This window comes from Leucoraja erinacea, chromosome 15, assembly GCF_028641065.1.
Source record: "Leucoraja erinacea ecotype New England chromosome 15, Leri_hhj_1, whole genome shotgun sequence".
Classification (NCBI taxonomy): domain Eukaryota; kingdom Metazoa; phylum Chordata; class Chondrichthyes; order Rajiformes; family Rajidae; genus Leucoraja; species Leucoraja erinaceus.
In genome coordinates, this window is record NC_073391.1 from 23,747,454 (window position 1) to 23,766,395 (window position 18,942).

General features: G+C 43.8%; 1 protein-coding gene across 1 annotated transcript in view; it reads left to right on the forward strand.

Moving 5' to 3' along the window:
* The window catches only part of atrnl1b (attractin-like 1b), a 704,553-nt gene that overhangs the window by 451,030 nt on the left and 234,581 nt on the right, over nt 1-18,942 (forward strand). Inside the window, exon 26 of the mRNA XM_055646915.1 lies at nt 221-299. Within this exon, the coding sequence (XP_055502890.1) occupies nt 221-299 (79 nt within the window). The remainder of the gene's footprint in view (nt 1-220; nt 300-18,942) is intronic.

An 18,942-nucleotide genomic window follows, 5' to 3' on the forward strand; every position in this document is an offset into this window, starting at 1 on the left:
TGCCTTTATATTTGTATAAAAGCCTAAAACCTCAAGTTTGCTGAAACTCATTTGTGTGAACCAGACATTTTATATTTGGATATAAATGTAACTATATTATAAATCTTAAATTGAATTTTAAAAAGCAAAATTTAAAATACTGACTTATTGTTCAATAAATGTTACGCATTTTGTAAAGAAAATGAATTGCAGCTGGTTGACTCTAATTACTTTCTTGTAGCTGCTTCCTGTCTTTACTCTTGGTGGCTGCAGTTGTTTGGAAGATCAAACAAACTTGCTGGGCTTCTCGAAGGAGAGAGGTAAGAAATAATGGTTATTGGAGATCCACTACATCCTTTTATAAATAGCATTAATTAGTTAAATAATCTGGTATACACTTAGTCTTCATGCTCTATTATAATACAGAAGGAGACAACTGTAATTTTATTAATTTCTTATTAATTGACCAAAATTCATTCTGCAATTGGCTCACCGAAATTTTCAAAAGATTTATTAGTCCGTAAACAGTCTAATGGTTATATTTCATTCCGATCTTTTCCATTCTTAGTGAACTGTAATTCTTGACATTTTAGAAAGGATATTTCTTGCTATTTTTTGTGATATGACTGGAATAATCAGTTGAAACATTTTTCTTGGTTAGCACATAGCTCGATCCTTGGATGGGCCATGGATAATTAAAGACTGATTTGCACGTGATTTTATTATGTATGATGATGCTCGAGGATTTGAAATTGCAAGATTATTTCAGGGGTTGTCAGGGAAACATTCAATGCCGCTGCCTGTGTGTGTGCACACTCTAAATAGTGATCAAACTTGAAAGGCATGACCTCTTGCATTATGATTTATTACAGAGCAAAATTCAGTTAACTGTTTCCATAATTCTGAATAATCCATCTGACGTGTTTTTTTATAAACAAAAGAATTTGAATTGCTAAACCTACTGTGTCTTTTATGAATATAATAAACCTACTGAAAATGGTTGAATGACTTCTGCACAGTGTTGAAAGGCGCAGATAATTTATAACATTTATTTCCTTCAGAGAAGGTTTTTCAATTAAATTATATGTTGTTCCTGGAATATGATTTTCAGAACTCAAATAATCTTCTGCCCCGTTATCTTAAAAATTTCAGCGACTTTGAAGGCTTATTTATTGGGTGATAATGCATTACACTACGACTTTTGTTTTGCTGTATGTTGGTGGAGACAAACTTCACACCATCCATCCATACATGCAGTTCAATGGAGACATGCCACATATTCAACATACTTGTGTGAATGGTACACATGTATTTACTTCAACGTAAAAATTGAATAAGGTTTGCAGTATATCTTTGAAATAAACCATACTTCATTGTTTCCTTGAGAATGTTTACGCTTTAGTAATTGATTTCATATTTACCATTATATATATCAGATCCATAGAAAGAATCTTTAAAACTCATGTTTAGGGTAACATGGTTGGGAAATAAATTACAGGTAAAGTTCAACGGAAATATAATATGTTATAATTTGTACTGTTGGAAACATCCATGTTTGATGTTGTTCACAGAAATAATGGATGGATGCGGAAGTGATTTGTTGTCCATGATTTGTTGTCCTGTTATGCATTGCCTGAAAATATGTCATAATAAGTTATCTGTAGTGTCCAGAATAATTGGAAGTTTCATCTGAAAATAGAAATGTATTTATTATTTTTTTTCTTTGTAGTTTTATTGTGGAACTAATTTATAGGTGGAGTTGTTAAAAAGGTGATTGTGCATGATGCAGGTTGGGAGATAACACTAGATTCATGGCTGTGGACTGCTGAGTAATGTGATATTACTGATGGTTCGTCCAGTGAAGCTATGTGGGTGGATCTGAGAAATGAAATGGGGATGTGTGAATTAGTGGAACAAATATGCCAGGAGATTGCAGGCAGATGCAAGACCAGTAGGATTACCATAGTAGGGGATTTAACTTTTCCAATATAAACTGGGACAACCATAGTGCCAAGGCCTTAGATGGGGTGGAATTTGTCAAATTTGGACAGAAAACGTTCCTTCCGCGATAGGGAGGAGAGGGCAAAGCACAACCTACAAGATAAAATTCTGAATTGGGGCAAGGCCAACTCTGATGATATTAGACGGGAACTTGCTAAAGTTGATTGGAGTAGGTTGTTTGCAGGCAAAGGAACATCCAGAAAATGGAACGCTTTTAAAAGTGGTGAGAGTGCAAAGAATACATGTTCCTGCTAGAGTGAAGGGCAAAGCAGCTCGTAGTAAGGGAGTTTGGATGACAGGAGAAAATAAGGCTCTAGTCATGAAAAGGGGTGGATGGGCCATGAATAGGCAGCTGGGATCAAATGTATGAGGCCCATACTTAATAAATCAGGAGGTCAGAGGATAGAACTGGCAGAAAAGATGAATGCGAATCAAAGGTATTGTGTAAGTACATTAAGGAAATGAAGGTAATTTGACAGAGAATAGGGGCCCTCAGAAATCTAAGCAGCCATCTATGAGTGGAGTCGCAGAGGTGGGCAAGGTCCACAATTAATATTTCTCCTGTGCTTTAACGTTGAGAAAGACAGGAAGACGCGGGTGGGTGGGAAAGTTAATGGTAATGTTTTGAGGACAGTCCATTATACAGTCCAGGAGATGCTGAATGTCCTAAGTAAATCCCCCAGGCCTGATCAGGTGAGATCCAAGGGCAATGTGGGAGGCTAGAGAAGAAATGGCAACAACAATGGCTGAAGCATATGAATCATCATTCACCAGGGGTGAGGTGCCAGATGGCTGGATGGGCACCAATGCTGTGCTTCCATTTAGGAAAGGATGCAAGGTAAGCCCAGGAACTATAGACCAGTAATCCCAATATCTGTAGTAGGTACTTTGCCTGAGAGGATAAGTTGGATGGCTTTAGTACATTTGGATTATGGTTTAGGGATAGGGAGCATAATTTTGGATGTAGGAGGTCATGTCTCATGTATTTAATTTTGTTTTTTGAAGAAATAAGGAAGAAGGCTGACAAGGCCAAGGCTGTAGACGATGCCTATGTGGACCTCACCAAGCCCTTTGATAACGTTCTGCATGATAGGCTGCATTGGAAGGTTAAATCACATTGGATGCCCAGATGTAGAATTGGCTTCATGGAAGGAAGCAGAGGGTGATAGTGGATGAGAATGTACAAGGCATGATTAATGAGTTTGCAGATGACGCTGAAGTAGGTGGTATCGTAGACAGTAAAGATGGTTGTCATAAATACAGCAGGATCGTGAGTAGCTGGGTTAGAGGAATGGCTGGTGGATCTTAATGCAACTAACTGCGAGATGTTGCATTTAGGGAAGTCAAACCCATGGCAGGATCTTCACAGTGAAAGATAGGGTGCTGGGATGTGTTGTAGAGCAGAAGATTATAGGATTATAGGTACATCGTTCCCTGGAAGCAGCATTACAGATAGACAGGGTGGTAAAGAAGGCTTTTAGTACATTGGGCTTCATCAGTCAGGGTATTTAGTGTGGAAGTTGGGATGCTATGTTACAGTTGTACAAGACGTTGGTTGTCGCATTTGGAGTATTGTGTTCAGTTTTGGTCGCCCTGCTGTAGGAAGGATGTAATTAAGCTGAAAGAGTGCAGAGAAGATTTATAAGGTTATTGCTAGGATTCTAGGACATGAGCTATAGGGAGTGATTGGGACTTTATTCTTTGGAGCTCACAAGATTAATGGGTCTGTCCCACTTAGGCGATTTTCCATCGGACTGCCGGCAACTGACAAGTTGCCGGCGGTCGTCTGATAAACCTGCAACTTGAACGGCGACCGTCAGCGTGAACACACACACACGCACACGCACACGCACACACACACACGCACACACACGCACACGCACACACGCACACACACGCACACACACACACGCACACACACACACGCACGCACGCACGCACGCACGCACACACACGCACACACACACACACACATCGCTTTCTTCATCAGCCCGTTATGCAGGCGGGTGACAGGGCAAGCGGAGGGAGCGCTGTCTAAAAAATGTATACAGTGCAAAGCCAAGGTGAAACAGACACACACCACGATGAACAGGAAGGTTGGCGCAGTAAAAAGAGGGCTAAAGCACACTGTATGGTAAGTCCTTTAAAGGGGGGGGGGGAGGGGAGAGAGAGAGAGGAGAAGGAGTGGAGACAGCATTTAAAAAGCCAGAGATACACCGCTGGTGAAGCTCGTCGGACATTTAACATTATCGGTTGGTTATCCTTGGCACTGAAAAGTATTGCTTACCTATTTTTCCCCAATGATCCAATGAAATTCACCGGTCAATACCGGCTACAACCTACGAGAACCTCCGAGAACCTTCGACCTCCTGGCGACCCACCTACAGCTCGAGAATTCTCGCTACTCTCCATGGCGGCTTCATTCTAGTCGCTGCTAATTATCCAACATGTTGAAAACTTCACCACGACCATAATGAGGCCGCGACTAGTTCCCAGAATACGGGAACTTCTCACGACCATGAAGCAAACATGTGCCGACCATGTGGCGACTGCATAGTCTCCTGCAGTCGCCTAAAAAGTCGCCTAAGTGGACAGGCCCATAAGGGTGATCTTTTAGACATGTAAAATCATGAGATGAATTGATAGAGTAAATGCACAGAGCCTTTCACCAGGGGAATCAAGTATCAGAGGACTTAGGTTTAAGGTGAGTGGAGCAAGATTTAATCGCAAGTCTCAGCGTGACTTTTCACACAGACAGTGGTGGATATATATAACGAGCTGCCAGTGGAGGTAGTTAGTAGAACAGCAGGTATTAGGCAGGTAGTATAACAGCATTTAAAAGGCTCTTGTATAGGTACATGGACAGGAAAGGTTTAGTGGGATGTGGGCCGAATGTCGGCAAATGAGACTAGCTTACAGTGGATCCTGCATTTTGTCAGCATGGATGAGTGGGCTGAGGCCCTGTTTCCATGCTGCATGCTAATGGCACTATGTTTTCAAAGATAGATTTGCATTATCAAAGAACTTTGCAATGAACTCTCAATTAGTAGCTGGAGCTTGGATTTATATAATACCTTTTACAAAGTCTGCAAATCCCAAAGTACTTTTCTGCCACTTAATGAGGAAAATGCGGCAAGCAATGTATGTATAATAAAAGCAATGATCAGATAATCTGTTTTAGTGATGTTGATTACAGCATAAATATAGAACAAGACACCGGAATTATTTGCTGTCTCTTATCGGCTACAATGCCATGGAAATTTGGATTCTGCCTGAGAAACGAATTTTAATGCCTCAACTTACAGATAGTGAAATAGTTCACATAGATTCCAGTATGCGATACACATAATTATGTTAACCTTTTCTTTGCCTCCACACATATTCACTTCTTTCAGAAATATGATCCTTACAAAATAAGCAGTTTTGTATAGTACAATAGCACAAAAGAGAAAAAGACAATGTGTATGGCTTTAGTTTTACGCAGGTCTAATCATATCATTGTATAAATGATCGCAGCAATGTGAACATTGAAATTATTTGAAAGTATGGCTGACATTGACATTTTTCCTGCAACAAGAAATATTGTTGTGGCATTATCATCTGGTGTTAAATCATTTAATAATTTTGTAAGAATGCCATTTTAAGATGAGATAACTGCTTTAATGCTTACATAAATCAGAATTCATTTTCTAAACCATTGATTAAAAATATTTATAAGAATTTAAGCCAATTTTAATATTTGTGTGCACATATCTAGAACAATTATTGATACTCATTGACATTTTTCAAACTGAACAGATGTTATTGTGATATTTAAAAAAAATATTTACATGAAAGCTATTAAATGCTACCATGCAAAAAATTTCCAGAATGATACATTACTCTTTCTGAGGTTTAACATTTTGGAGGGAGTATTGGAATATTTATTGATGCTTTGCTCATTAATGATTAAAATATAACATGTCATGTGTGATACTAAATCTGTGAATATTGGTTAGTTCATGGTCATATCAATTTGCTAAATGCATTCATTTCTTTTGAGATTAACTATTGCATTAGCTCTCGGTAGCACATTTATTAAAAATCCAAATTAATCTCTCTCTCTTTTTATTAAACAACATTTTCTAATCTCTTGACTCTTGTTAATGTGCCTCTTTTCTCCACTCTGCGACATTGTTTAACCAATGTTCAATCGTCTCAGTTCACCTTATTGATACACTAACTTATAGATACAGACAGAGCAGCTATATACACTGACCCAATTTTCTACTTTGATTATTGCTTGATTCGTCTGAAGAAGGGTCCCCATCCAAAGCATTGTCTGTCTAGTTCCTTGCTGTTTGTTTTTTCTTCATGGCTTGGGAAGATTCTTTTAATCAAAAATGAGTGAAAATAATAAAATTTCCTATGCTTTTGTCATAGACTCATACAGTGTGGAAGCAGGCCCTTCACCCCAACTTGGCCATGCCGACCAATATGCCCCATCTACACTACTCCCACCGGCCTGCGATTGGCCCATATCTCTCTAAACCTCAGTCCAGATGTTTCTTAAATGTTGCCATAGTACCCAGTCAACAACCTCCTCTGGCAGCTCGTTCCAATCACCCACCACCTTTTGTGTAAAAAAAAAAATCTGTCTATTGTTCCTTGCTGTCCTTGGTTCCTTTTTACTCTTGGCAAAAGTCTGGCATTTGGGATTTATACCTTCATGATTTTAACCTCTTATTCACCCCTTAAAATGCGTGAAAATAGCCTATTAAAAGGCTCTTGAGTCTAAGCAACATCATTGTAAATCCTTTTGTCATAGCAACATCTCTCCTATACATGGTGTGAGCACAAGCTCTAAATGTGCCCTTCATGACCTCCCAACTATACTCCATACCCAGACTGATGAACCAATAAAAGCCTTTTTGATTACCCTGTCCCCCACTTTCTACACTACTGCTCCACCAGAGGCCTACCATTCCTGCGCCTATTGGCCCATATCTCTCTAAACCTGTCCTATCCATGCATCAGTCCAGATGTTTCTTAAATCCATCTTTTGCCATAGCAACCTTACAGCGCTTTCAGCGCCGGAGACCCGGGTTCGATCCTGACTACGGGTGCTGCCTGTACAGATTTTTTACATTCTCCCCATGACTGCATGGGTTTTCTCCAAGATCTTTGGTTTCCTCCCACACTCCAAAGAAGTACAGGGTTGGAGGTTAATTGGCTTGGTTTAAATGTAAATTGTCCTTAGTATGTAGAGAATAGCGTTAATGTGCGGGGATCGCTGGTCGGTGTGGACTCAGTGGGGCAAAGGGACTGTTTCTCTGTATCTCTAAAATGAAACTAAAACTAAAGATATACAAAAGTAAATGTTATGAGGGGCATGGGGCTAAAGGGTAGCCAGCACATCAAGGGCAACGTTGATTCTGATGACTCGTATGGCAGAGTGTTTCCATTGAGATTGCCTGAACTTACAAAAGAAAAGTTGCAATGTATTGAATAAGTACTGAACTAAGAGAGGGTAATCTCAGAGTTGAACAACAAGGTTCACTAGAGTATGATGATGCTATTAAATGATGCAGCATAGTTGCTGTAGATGTCATTCTGACTTTTTTATTCCAACGTTTTTAGTATTTAACAAAGAAGAAAATTGATCAGAAAGGTTGAAAGTTACAAGAAGAAAGAATCTTGAAATTGACAATATTCAAGGAGATTGTAAATATGTTTGGGAACATTTTTTTTTGTATGAATCCTTTTCAAATCTAATGATGGTGTAAACAAGAAGCCTTTTTTCAAGAGCCTCTGAAGCAGTTAAACCATTTTACTTTATATAAAGTGGGATGGCGTGACAGCTGTTTTCATACATATCTGATGCTTTTTAGTTTAGCTGGAAAATGTAAGCATCTCATAACGCCTTGTGTTTACCAGGAAGACATAATATTTTCCAAAGATTCAGTGAAACAATGTACTCATACTTGGAATTCAGGTAACGAAGCTAAAGCTGGTGTATAGGTATGTTAAATGAAATCTCTCAAACACTTAAAGGTAGATAAAAATGCTGGAGAAACTCAGCTGGTGAGGCAGCATCTATGGAGCAAAGGAATAGGTGACGTTTTGGGTCAAGACCCTTCTTCACCCCCTATCTCAAATACTTAAAGTTGTTTACTCTGTTGGTTTTTCCGTGTATTTAGTTTTACATTTACAGGTTCAGAAAATCTCCCCAATATTTTTAACAACACACCATATTACTTAGTACATCAAGAATTCAATGTGTTAGTGTTATGTTGTAAAAGCAATTGATTGAATCTTTTTTTAAATGTAAATCCATAAAATCCATAAAATCATCAACTTCTCCAAACATCTGGGAGCTCACATTTTTTACTGTGGGTAATTTCCTGCTAATGGAAAATTGGATACATAGCACCGGGACATTCCCTTCAGCCTACAATGTCCACAACGAACATGTTGCCAAGTTCAACTAATCTCTTCTGCCTGCATGTGATCCATACTTCTCCATTCTCTGGACTTACTTACTTACTTTGACACAGAAGGAGACCACTCAGCTCCATCCTTACTTTCAGCAGAACAATCCCATCCGTCCCATTCTGCTGCTCCTTGTATCCCTGTGCCTCCTTCAACTTGCTTTCCCTCGCACGTGCTCATCAACTCTCATGTCATGATTTTGCTGCTTAACTTCACTGAGGAATAACTTACAGTTACCAATTAACATAGCAGATTGTTCTGAACACATCTCACTTTCCAGGGCTGTGACTGAATATGTAAGTGGGAATAGTTCCCGCTAGAATTTCTACCCCCGGGAAGAAACGTGACACTAAAATTGATTTTATAACACATGAATAAGAGACAAATCCAATTGGAATCCAATTGGAAATGCAATCCAAACACAATTGGAAATGCATAATCCAATGACCCAAGCAGTATTTCCAGGTGAGGCAGAGGTTCACCTGCACCTCCTCCAACCTCATCTATTGCATCCGCTGTTCTAGGTGTCATCTGTTCTACATCGGTGAGACCAAGCGCAGGCTTAGCGGACGCTTCGCCCAACACCCCCGCACAGTTCACATTAATTAACCTGATCTCCCGGTGGCTCAGCACTTCAACTCCATCTCCCATTCCGTATCCGACCTTTCTGTCCTGGGCCTCCTCCATGGCTGGAGTGAGTCCCACCGCAAATTGGAGGAGCAGCACCTCATATTTTGCTTGGGTAGTTTACACCCCAGCGGTATGAACATTGACTTCTCCAATTTCAGATGGTCCTTGGTTTCTCCCTCCTTCCCCTCCCCTTCCCAGCTCTCCCACAGCTCACTGTCTCCGCCTCTTCCTTTCTTCTTCCTGCCCCCCCACCCCCATATCAGTCTGAAGAAGTGTCGCGACCCGAAACGTCACCTATTCCGTCGCTCCATAGATGCTGCCTCACCCGCTGAGTTTCTCCAGCATTTTTGTCTACCAGTAAAATAACAATTATAGGTTTCTTCAGCTGATTTACTTCCTCCTGTCCAGGAGAATCAAGCTCTGGGTCATCTCATTCCATATATAATCAAGTTTGCAGATTAGAAATGATATTTTAGCTCCACAGCCATCAATATATTACCCAAAGCAGAAACAAGCCTGTGTGGTAAATTATCTGAGCAGGTGATAAAACGTGCAACCCAATAAGGCATAAAGAGGTAATTATTGCCATGGTGGTGAGAGGAAGAATTGTTGCAGACGAAAAGTAACAAGGGTGATCTATCAAAAATGGACCTGATAACATGTTCTGTTCTGTTTCTAAATGCAGAGCACATCAGCCTTTATACCCTGGGAAGTAGCATGGCAGTCTGAAAGTAATGGAAAATGCAGTTTGTATTAGAGGTTTTTGGTGCTTGGGCCTGAGTGTTTCGTCTGGGAATTGCAAAACTGAAGAGAGACTTGCATTTATGTAGTGTCTTTCATGATTTCAACATGGAACTGTACATCAGATCTGGGAACGAGACAAAAGAAGCTTGTTGAGTTGCAGGGAGGCTGGGGTGAGGGGCATGTTCAAGCACTGAAAGCACATAAAGAATAGTATTTACGTAAAGCCTGATCTAAGGTGTGATTTTGTGAAAATTGTTGATTGGGCAATGTGAGCCCTCTACTACAGTTAGCCCAGGCCATGAGTGCTGACTGCCCCCCCTTCCCCCCCCCCCCCCCCCCCCCCCCCCAGCCGTTCATATCCTGCTCCACCACATCCACTGCATCCAGCTGCTTATGCCCCTGTCCTACTTAGGAAACCTGAACGGAAACCTCTGGAGACTTTGCACCCCACCCAAGGTTTCCGTGCGGTTCCCGGAGGTTTTTGTCAGTCTCCCTACCTGCTTCCACTACCTGCAACGGCAACCACCTGCAACCTCCGGGAACTGCACGGAAACCTAGGGTGGGGCGCAAAGTCTCCAGAGGTTTCCGTTCAGGTTTCCTAAGTGGGACGGGCTTAACACTCTCACAGAAGGCAGAATCTCTGCAGAACATGGATAGGTGAAGTTTCAGGTCGATACCAATTTTCAGACATTGTCGGCGAGTTATGGGGGGCGAGAAGAAAGCTGGGAGAGTGGAGAGGCACGACAAGGTGTGGCAGGTAATAGGTCGACACAGGCGAGGGGGAATTTGATAGACAGATGGTTGGAACAGATGCCAGCGATAAAAATAGTATGAGACAGCAATGCTATTTGTGATGCCAGTGGGAGGAAAGTAGAGGGAAGAAGGGGGGGAGGAGGTGTGTCAGGGAGGAAAGAGGGGGGGGGGGGGGGGGGGCAGATAGTGGGGGGATGTGGAGGGGGGGTACACTGACTTTCTCTCTTCTGATCCAGGAAGCAGTGATGCTAGAGCTGCTGCCTTACAGCGCCAGAGACCCTGATTCAATCCAGTCTACGGGTGCTGTCTGTACGGAGTTTGCAAGTTCTCCCGTGACCGGCGTAGGTTTTCTCTGGTATCTCCAGTTTATTCCACTCTCCAAAGACGCACAGGTTTGTAGGTTAATTGGCTTGGTCTAATTATAAATTGTCCCTAGTGTGTGTGTAGGATAGAGTTAAGGGCCGGTCCCACCAGCATGCGCCCTGCACGCGACAAGCACGACCAAACCGGAAGCGGGGGCTGCGCGGAGGTCGAGTTAGTCACGTGAAGTTCGAGCGAAGTCCGCGGGATGTTCGCGCATGACGTATGGCGTTGAGACGCTGCGCACGCCCGTCGAGACAGTTGCGGGCCGGCACGCCGTTGCCGCGCTGTATTTTTGACCATGGTCAGTTTTTCGGAGCCCCGCGCGATGTCGGGACCAACTCCGCACAACTCCATATGGCTCCAGTGATTGAAGTGGGACCGGCCCCGCGAGGCCATACAGCAAAAGCAACCACGTTAGGTCGCGCTTGCCGCATGGAGTTGCATGCTCGTGGGACAGGCCCTTAAGTGTACAGATGTCACTGGTCAGCATGGACTTGGTGGGCCGAAGGGCCTGTATCCACACTGTATCTCTAAAGTCTAAAGGCATATGAACTCTTCTAAAGGGTACCTCAGCTGTCGTGCTGCTGCCTTACTGCTCCAACAATCCAGTTTGATCCGCACCTCTGCTGCTGTCTGTGTGCTATCCCCACATGTTCTCTGTAACTCCTGGATTTCCTCATGATGGTAGGTCAATTACAACCTGGTAAGGGTCAATGGCAAAAGAGAAGATCAAAGCAGAGGTGAAAGGCATGTGCGAGAGAATCAGTGGCAGAACCACAGGGAAATAATGAGTGTGGAGGGGGACGGGGGGATTACCCTCCTGGAATAGCTTCTTTCTGGTCATTATGGGTTTAAGAATGGGGTCACTTTGAAGCCAAGGTCTTCATGCAAAGTACAGCTGAGCAATTAACTTGTGTAGGAAGGAACTACCGAAGCTGTTTTAAACCGAAGATAGACACAAAAATCTGGAGTAATTCAGCGGGATAGGCAGCATCTCTGGAGAGAAGAAATAGGTGACGTTTTGGGTCGAGACCCTTCTTCATACTGAAAGTCATGGGAAATGGGAACGGGAGATTTAGATATCTACTATATCTTGATGGAGTCTATATCTCTTGTTTCTCTTTCCTCTGACACTGAGTTATTCCAGCTTTTTGTGTCTATCTTCTGCGATTAACTTACAGTTTGCCTCGAGACTCAGCAGTGAGTCCAGCAGCTGATCAGGAGGTCCGCTGTGCATGCAGCTAACCTCCAACAAAATTCCAGTCTCCACAGACTTGCCAATTAGATGTCAGCATTTCTGGCCTAGTGTTACTTTCCTGAAATGTTCGTGCAATGTCTGTAACTCAAGTGCAATTGTTTGAACCTTTCTCTATAGCTTATATTGTAGTTTGGATAAGGGGCTTATCTGTGTATGTGCAGGATAGTGTAAGTGTGCCGGCATCACTAGTCAGCATGGATTCGGTGGGCCGAAGGGCCTGCATCCGCACTATATCTCTACAGTATGAAGGCAAATGTGCCCTTCGAAACTATACCACAGTTGCAGTGCTGCTGCTTCACAGCTCCAACAATCCTGTTCAATCCATGCTGCAGGTTGGGAAATGTGGAAGCCATTTTGCACATAGAAGCAACAGCCTGATGGGAACCCAATTATCTGTATGTTGGTGTGCACACGGGAGAAATATCAGCCATTCAGATCACTGTAGAGAAAGTCTTGGCTCATGTTTGAAACAGTGCAAGGGAATCTCTTGTGAGAACAGATGGACCTGATATGAAAGAGCATCTTGATGTAACAGTACTGGAGAATTAGCTTTAATTTTTTTGCATAAATCCCTAGACTGGGTCTTGAGTTTACCTTCAAACTAGAAGGTGAAGGAACTGTGGTTAATTGTGTAAAATGACCATTTTATACTGCCCTCCAATATCTAGGTATAAATTAACTTATTCAAATTAACTTCTTTAACATTTATTCAAAAATTCCACCAAATGTGCTCAATTAAGAAACCATTCTTTCAAATACTCCTGTGTTTTGAAGTTGCCATAATGTGCATTCAATTAAAGATGGTAAGAAGGCCAATATAGATAAACTGATGGCTTTTCTGTCATTTGCCTCATTGGATTTGTAAATCATTTTAACATAATGAGGGAATGTGCAAAATTTCACATAATTACATTTGTTTAATTATGTTTCCTTCGGGTATTTGCAGATGACACCAAAGTAGGTTGTATAGTTGACAGTAAAAATGGTTATCAAAAATTACAGCAGGCTCTTGATTAACTGGGCAAGTGAGCTAAGGCATGGTTAATGGAGTTTAATGCAGCTAAGTGCAAGATGTTGGGATTAGGGAACTCAAACCAGGACTTCACAGTGAATGGCAGGCCCCTGTGACGTATTGCAGAGCAAGGGGATCTAGAAATATAGCTATATAATTCCCTGAAAGTGCTGTCACAGGTGGTAAAAAAATGTTTTGGTACATTGGCCTTCAACAGGTATTAAGTATAGAAGTTCGGACCAAGTTGTTACAGTTGTACCAAATATTGGTGAGCCACATTTGGAGTACTATGTTCAGTTTTGTCATCCTGCTATAAGAAAGATGTCATAGGAGCTATAGGATCTTTGCTGCACAGTTTGTCTCTTTGCGCCACATGACAGCGATCTGCACGGATTGGGGAAGCGCGTCGGTCCCGGGCAGCGGGTGTCAGCGCTTTTGTGCGCCGTCTGCGAGCGCTGCACTGCCGGCTGCCGCGGCAACCTCACTCCCTCCCTCTTTCCCTCCCTCCTGCCCTTCATCTCCCACGGCAGCGCCAGCGCCAGCGCCGCCATACCACGCTACCCCGTGCCCGCCAGACTCCCCATTGGGCGGCCCGGGAAAGAGAGGGAGGGGAGAAAGAGAAAGAAAAAAAGGGAGGGATGGAGGCAAAGAGAGACAGGGGGAGGGAATGTAGAAAGCAAATTGAATTTCCTTTATTGTCATTCAGACCTTTCAGTCTGAACGAAATTTCGTGTCTGCAGTCATACATACAATAATAGACTTAAGATCTTTGGTAGAAAGGGGATGAAGGAAGGGAAGGAGAAAGGGGAGAAAGAGGAAGCTTGAGGAACAAGAGGAGGGTGAGGAAAGACGGGGGGAGGGAGGAAGGAGGAAGGGGAGGAAAGAGGGTGGGAGGAGGAGGATGGAGGGGGGGGGGAGAAAGGAAAGGTGTGTGTGTGTGTGTGTGTGTGTGTGTGTGTGTGTGTCTCCCTGTGTGTGTGTTCGTGTGTGTGTGTGTCTCCCTGTGTGTGTGTGTGTCTCTGTGTGTCTCCCCGTGTGTGTGTGTGTGTCTCCCCGTGTGGCTCTGTGTCTCCCTGTGTGTGTGTGTGTCTGTGTATATGTCTCCCCATGTGTGTGTGTCTCTGTGTCTCCCTATGTGTGTGTGTGTGTGTGTATCCCTGTGTGTGTGTGTCTCCCCGTGTGTGTCTCTGTGTCTCCCTGTGTGTGTGCGTGTGTGTGGCTCCCAGTGTTTGTGTGTGTGTATCCCTGTGTGTGTCCCCCCGTGTGTGTGTCTGTCTCCCTGTGTCTGTCTGTGTGTGTGTCTATCTCCCTGTGTGTGTGTGTCTGCCTCCGTGTGTGTGTGTGTGTAGGGCTGCCAACTCTCACGCTTTGACCGTGAGAATCACGCCCTCAAGCAAACTCTCACGCCCTCACGCTGATCAGAAATTTCTCACGCTCAGTAGTGAGAAATTTTGTGAAGAACGAAAATTTCAAAACTCGGATAAACTGCATGGTCCGCGGGTGTTGGAGAGCCGGGTCTGAAGGAGGAATGGGAGCAGAACCTGCAGCGGGAACAGATGCGGGGAGCCGGGACTGTCGAGTGTTTGCGGCGCTGACGAGTCGCTCGCTGCAGCTCTGGCCATGGAGCACTCCGGACAGTGCGAGTCGCGGGCCGTCGGTGGCGTCGGAGGCGTTGTGCCGCTGCCGCTGCCGCGAGAGTCTCTGTGCCGAAGGGACAGACTCTCAAAGGGAGGTGGAGAGAGAGAGAGGGGAAGGAGAGAGGGTGACAGGGGGGAGAGAGGGGTGTGAGAGGAGAGAGAGGGGAGAGACAGAGAGGGCGTGAATGGTGAGAGAGAGAAGATGGAGAGGGGGAGAGAGAGAGAGGTAGGGGGAGAGAGAGGGGGGGGGTGAGGTGGTGGGAGAGGGGGGGAAGAGAGAGAGGGGAAGAGACAGAGGGAGAGGGAAGAAGAGGGAGGGAGAGAGAGAGGGGGTGGAGAGAGAGAAGAGGAGAGAGAGGAGGGGGAAGAGAGAGGGGCGAGAGAGAGGGTGAGGAGATCCATGTCTGAACGAGGAGCAGAGGAGGGGATAGAGGAGAGAGGGGGGAGAGAGAGAGAGAGGGGGGGGGAGGGAGAGAGAGGGAGGAGAGAGAGAGAGAGGAGAGAGAGGAGAGAGAGGGAGGGAGAGAGAAAGAGAGAGGGAGAGAGAGAGGAGAGAGAGAGAGAGAGAGGGAGAGAGAGAGAGAGGGGGGGGGAGTTAGGGGAAAAGAGAGGGGAGAGAGAGTTGGGGAAAGAGAGGGGAGAGAGAGAGGAGAGAGGGGACGAGAGAGAGAGGGAAGGGGAGAGTGAGAGGAGAGAGGGGGAAGAGAGAGAGAGGGATGAGTGAGGTGGGAGGGAGAGAGAGGAGAGAGGGGAGAGAAAGAGAGGTGGAGAGAGAGGGGAGATGGAGAGGGGGGGATAGAGAGGCAGGAACTGCCAACTCCCATGCATTGAGCGTGAGAATCACGCATTTCACCAAATTCTCACGCTGATCACAAATTTCTCTCGCTCTGTTGTGAGAAATTCTGTGATCAACGAAAATGTCAAAACTCATATCAACTGCATGGGCCACAGATGTTGAAAGCAGAAGCAGCGGCGGGGACAGATGCGGACGGGGTGCGGGGCTGGCGAGTGTTTGCCGGGCTGGCGAGTCGCTCACTGCAGCTCCGGCCATGGAGCAGCCTCAGTGCAAGAGCCCTGGGCCATCGGAGGCGTCGAAGCGTTGCGCCGCTGCCATGAGAGTCTCTGTGCCGAATTCGCTCAGGTGACCGGCATGGATCAGGCTGCGGCTCGGTGCATCCTGGAGGACAACCAGTGGCTGCTGGAAGTAAGTACCAAGCACTGGGTAAATACGGTGGAAGATAGTGGACTTCAAATGGGGGTGGTAGGTGAAAGCATCCTGCTTGCGTGCTAGATATTCACTTACTGTAACTGCAGGAAAAATGTTCCCGATGTTGGCGTTCAAAACCATGGGTCACAGTTTAAGAATAAAGGGGGGGCCAGTTAGGACTGAGATGAGAACAAACTTTCTTCACGCAGAGAGTTGTGAATCTGTGGAATTCTCTGCCACAAGGCAGTGCAGGCCAATTGACACGTGTGGACCCTTCGTGTGGATAAAGTTACCCCTTAAAAGGTTACCTCTTAAAAATACTTCATACAAAAAACATTGAAATCATACTTCTACAGTGCACTAAAACATGATTTTAATACATCAAATTTCAAAAAGTTCCTCCCCTGGGAGGGGGGACCCCCTTCTTCCACACCCTCTCCTCACTCGGTTGCTCCACTCCCTCACCGGGTACCCCAAGGCCAGTGATCAGTGATCGCACAGCCTCCCCCCTTTCAAAAACGCTCCAATCCAATTTAAAGCATATACAGTGGCTTGCAAAAGTTTTCATACCCCTTGAACTTTTCCACATTTTGTCACGTTACAACCACAATCGTAAATGTATTTTATGTGATAGACCAACACAAAGTGGTGCATAATTGTGAAGTGGAAGGAAAATTATACATGGTTTTCAAATTTGTTTACAAATTAAAAACTGAAAAGTGTGGCGTGCAAAAGTATTCAGCTCTTCTGAGTCAATATTTTGTAGAACCGTCTTTCGCTGCAATTACAGCTGCAAGTCTTTGGGGTATGTCTCTACCAGCTTTGCACATCTAGAGACTGAAATTTTTGCCCATCTTCTTTGCAAAATAGCTCAAGCTCAGTCAGATTGGATGGAGAGCGTCTGTGAACAGCAATTTTCAAGTCTTGCCAGAGATTCTCAATTGGATTTAGGTCTGGACTTTGACTGGGCCATTCTAAGACATGAATATGCTTTGATCTAAACCATTCCATTGTAGCTCTGGATGTATGTTTAGGGTCATTGTCCTGCTGGAAGGTGAACCTCCGCTCCAGTCTCAAGTCTTTTGCAGACTCTAACAGGTTTTCTTCCAAGATTGCCCTGTATTTGGCTCCATCCATCTTTCCATCAACTCTGACCAGCTTCCCTGTCCTTGCTGAAGAAACGCATCCCCACAGCATGATGCTGCCACCACCATGTTTCACAGTGGGGATGGTGTGTTCAGAGTGATGTGCAGTGTTAGTTTTCCGCCACACATAGCATTTTGCATTTAGGCCAAAAACTTCAATTTTGGTTTCATCTGACCAGAGCACTTTCCTCCACATGTTTGCTGTGTCCCCCACATGGCTTGTGGCAAACTGCAAACGGGACTTCTTATAGCTTTTTTTCAACAATGGCTTTCTTCTTGCCACTCTTCCATAAAGGCCTGATTTGTGGAGTGCACGACTAATAGTTGTCCTGTGGACAGATTCTCCCACCTGAGCTGTGGATCTCTGCAGCTCCTCCAGAGTTACCATGGGCCTCTTGGCTGCTTCTCTGATCAATGCTCTCCTTGCCCGGCCTGTCAGTTTAGGTGGACGGCCATGTCATGGTAGGTTTGCAGTTGTGCCATACTCTTTCCATTTTCGGATGATGGATTGAACAGTGCTCTGTGAGATGTTCAAAGCTTGGGATATTTTTTTATAACGAGGCAATCATTTGATTAAAAAAAAAACGTCTCCAGCAGACCCAAGCTCAATTTTAAACTTTTGTTTTTTCCATCTGTGACAAATACTTTTAAAAGTGCCTTAATCATAAAGCAGACTGTGTCATGTACGTTACCATATACAATTACATGGTGCAAATTTAGTATAGAATTGTAAGGCATAAAAGAAGAAAATGGAAACACGGTTGTGTTTAACAAAAAACACGGTGGCACAGTGGTAGAGTTGCTGTCTTACAGCGCCAGAGACCCAGATTTGATCCTGACTATGGGTGCTGTCTGTAAGGACATTCGTTCTCATGACCTGCGTGCATTTTCTCCAGATGCTCCGGTTTTCTCCCACACTCCAAAGACATAAAGGTTTGTAGGTTAATTGGCTTTGGTAAAATTCTAAATTGTTCCTATTGTGTGTAGGATAGAGTTAGTGTGCAGAGATCGCTGGTCGGTGAGGAATCATTGGGCCGAATGGCCTGTTTCCCCGCTGTATCACTGAACTAAACTAAACTATTGCTTTCTTTGAATGGTGGAGATGTAGTGGGATCCAACCAGTTTTTCATTTTCAGGTTATTTAATGTGACTACAATTAATATTTTTACATGCTTGTAATATCTGCTGTTAATTATTTTACATTACCTTTTTTCTTATCTAAATGCTTCAATGCATTAATTACATGCACCGATAATTTTTCATGGAAAACCCAAACATGGAACTTAAAGGATATTTGATGGATGTAAGCCAAGCAACTCGGAGCTCGAGAGTACTACAAAGTGTACTCATTATTAGCACAAGCAAACATGATGTATTTTCAAAGAAAATAATATGGATGTGTGCCTTATGTGTTAGTGTCTTATACTGAAGAGGTTTAATAATTCATGTACACTCATTGTTCAACTGTAATCATTCTTAAACAGTTGCTGTGTCAAATAATGTAGTAATTGTTTTAATCATCCAGTAATTAAAACAAAATGTGCTGTTGGCTTAATCGCAAACTGGTGATTTGATCTTTCAATGTTGGAATTAATCTGCAGAGATTCTTGACACCAGACGATTTCAGTGCTCTAAAGTAAAATGCCCATTACTTTCTCATTCAATTCTCTCATTTTAAACACTTTCATAAGACTGTAGTTATGTTGCCCCATTAAACTTATTTGATTCCTACCTTTACGTTT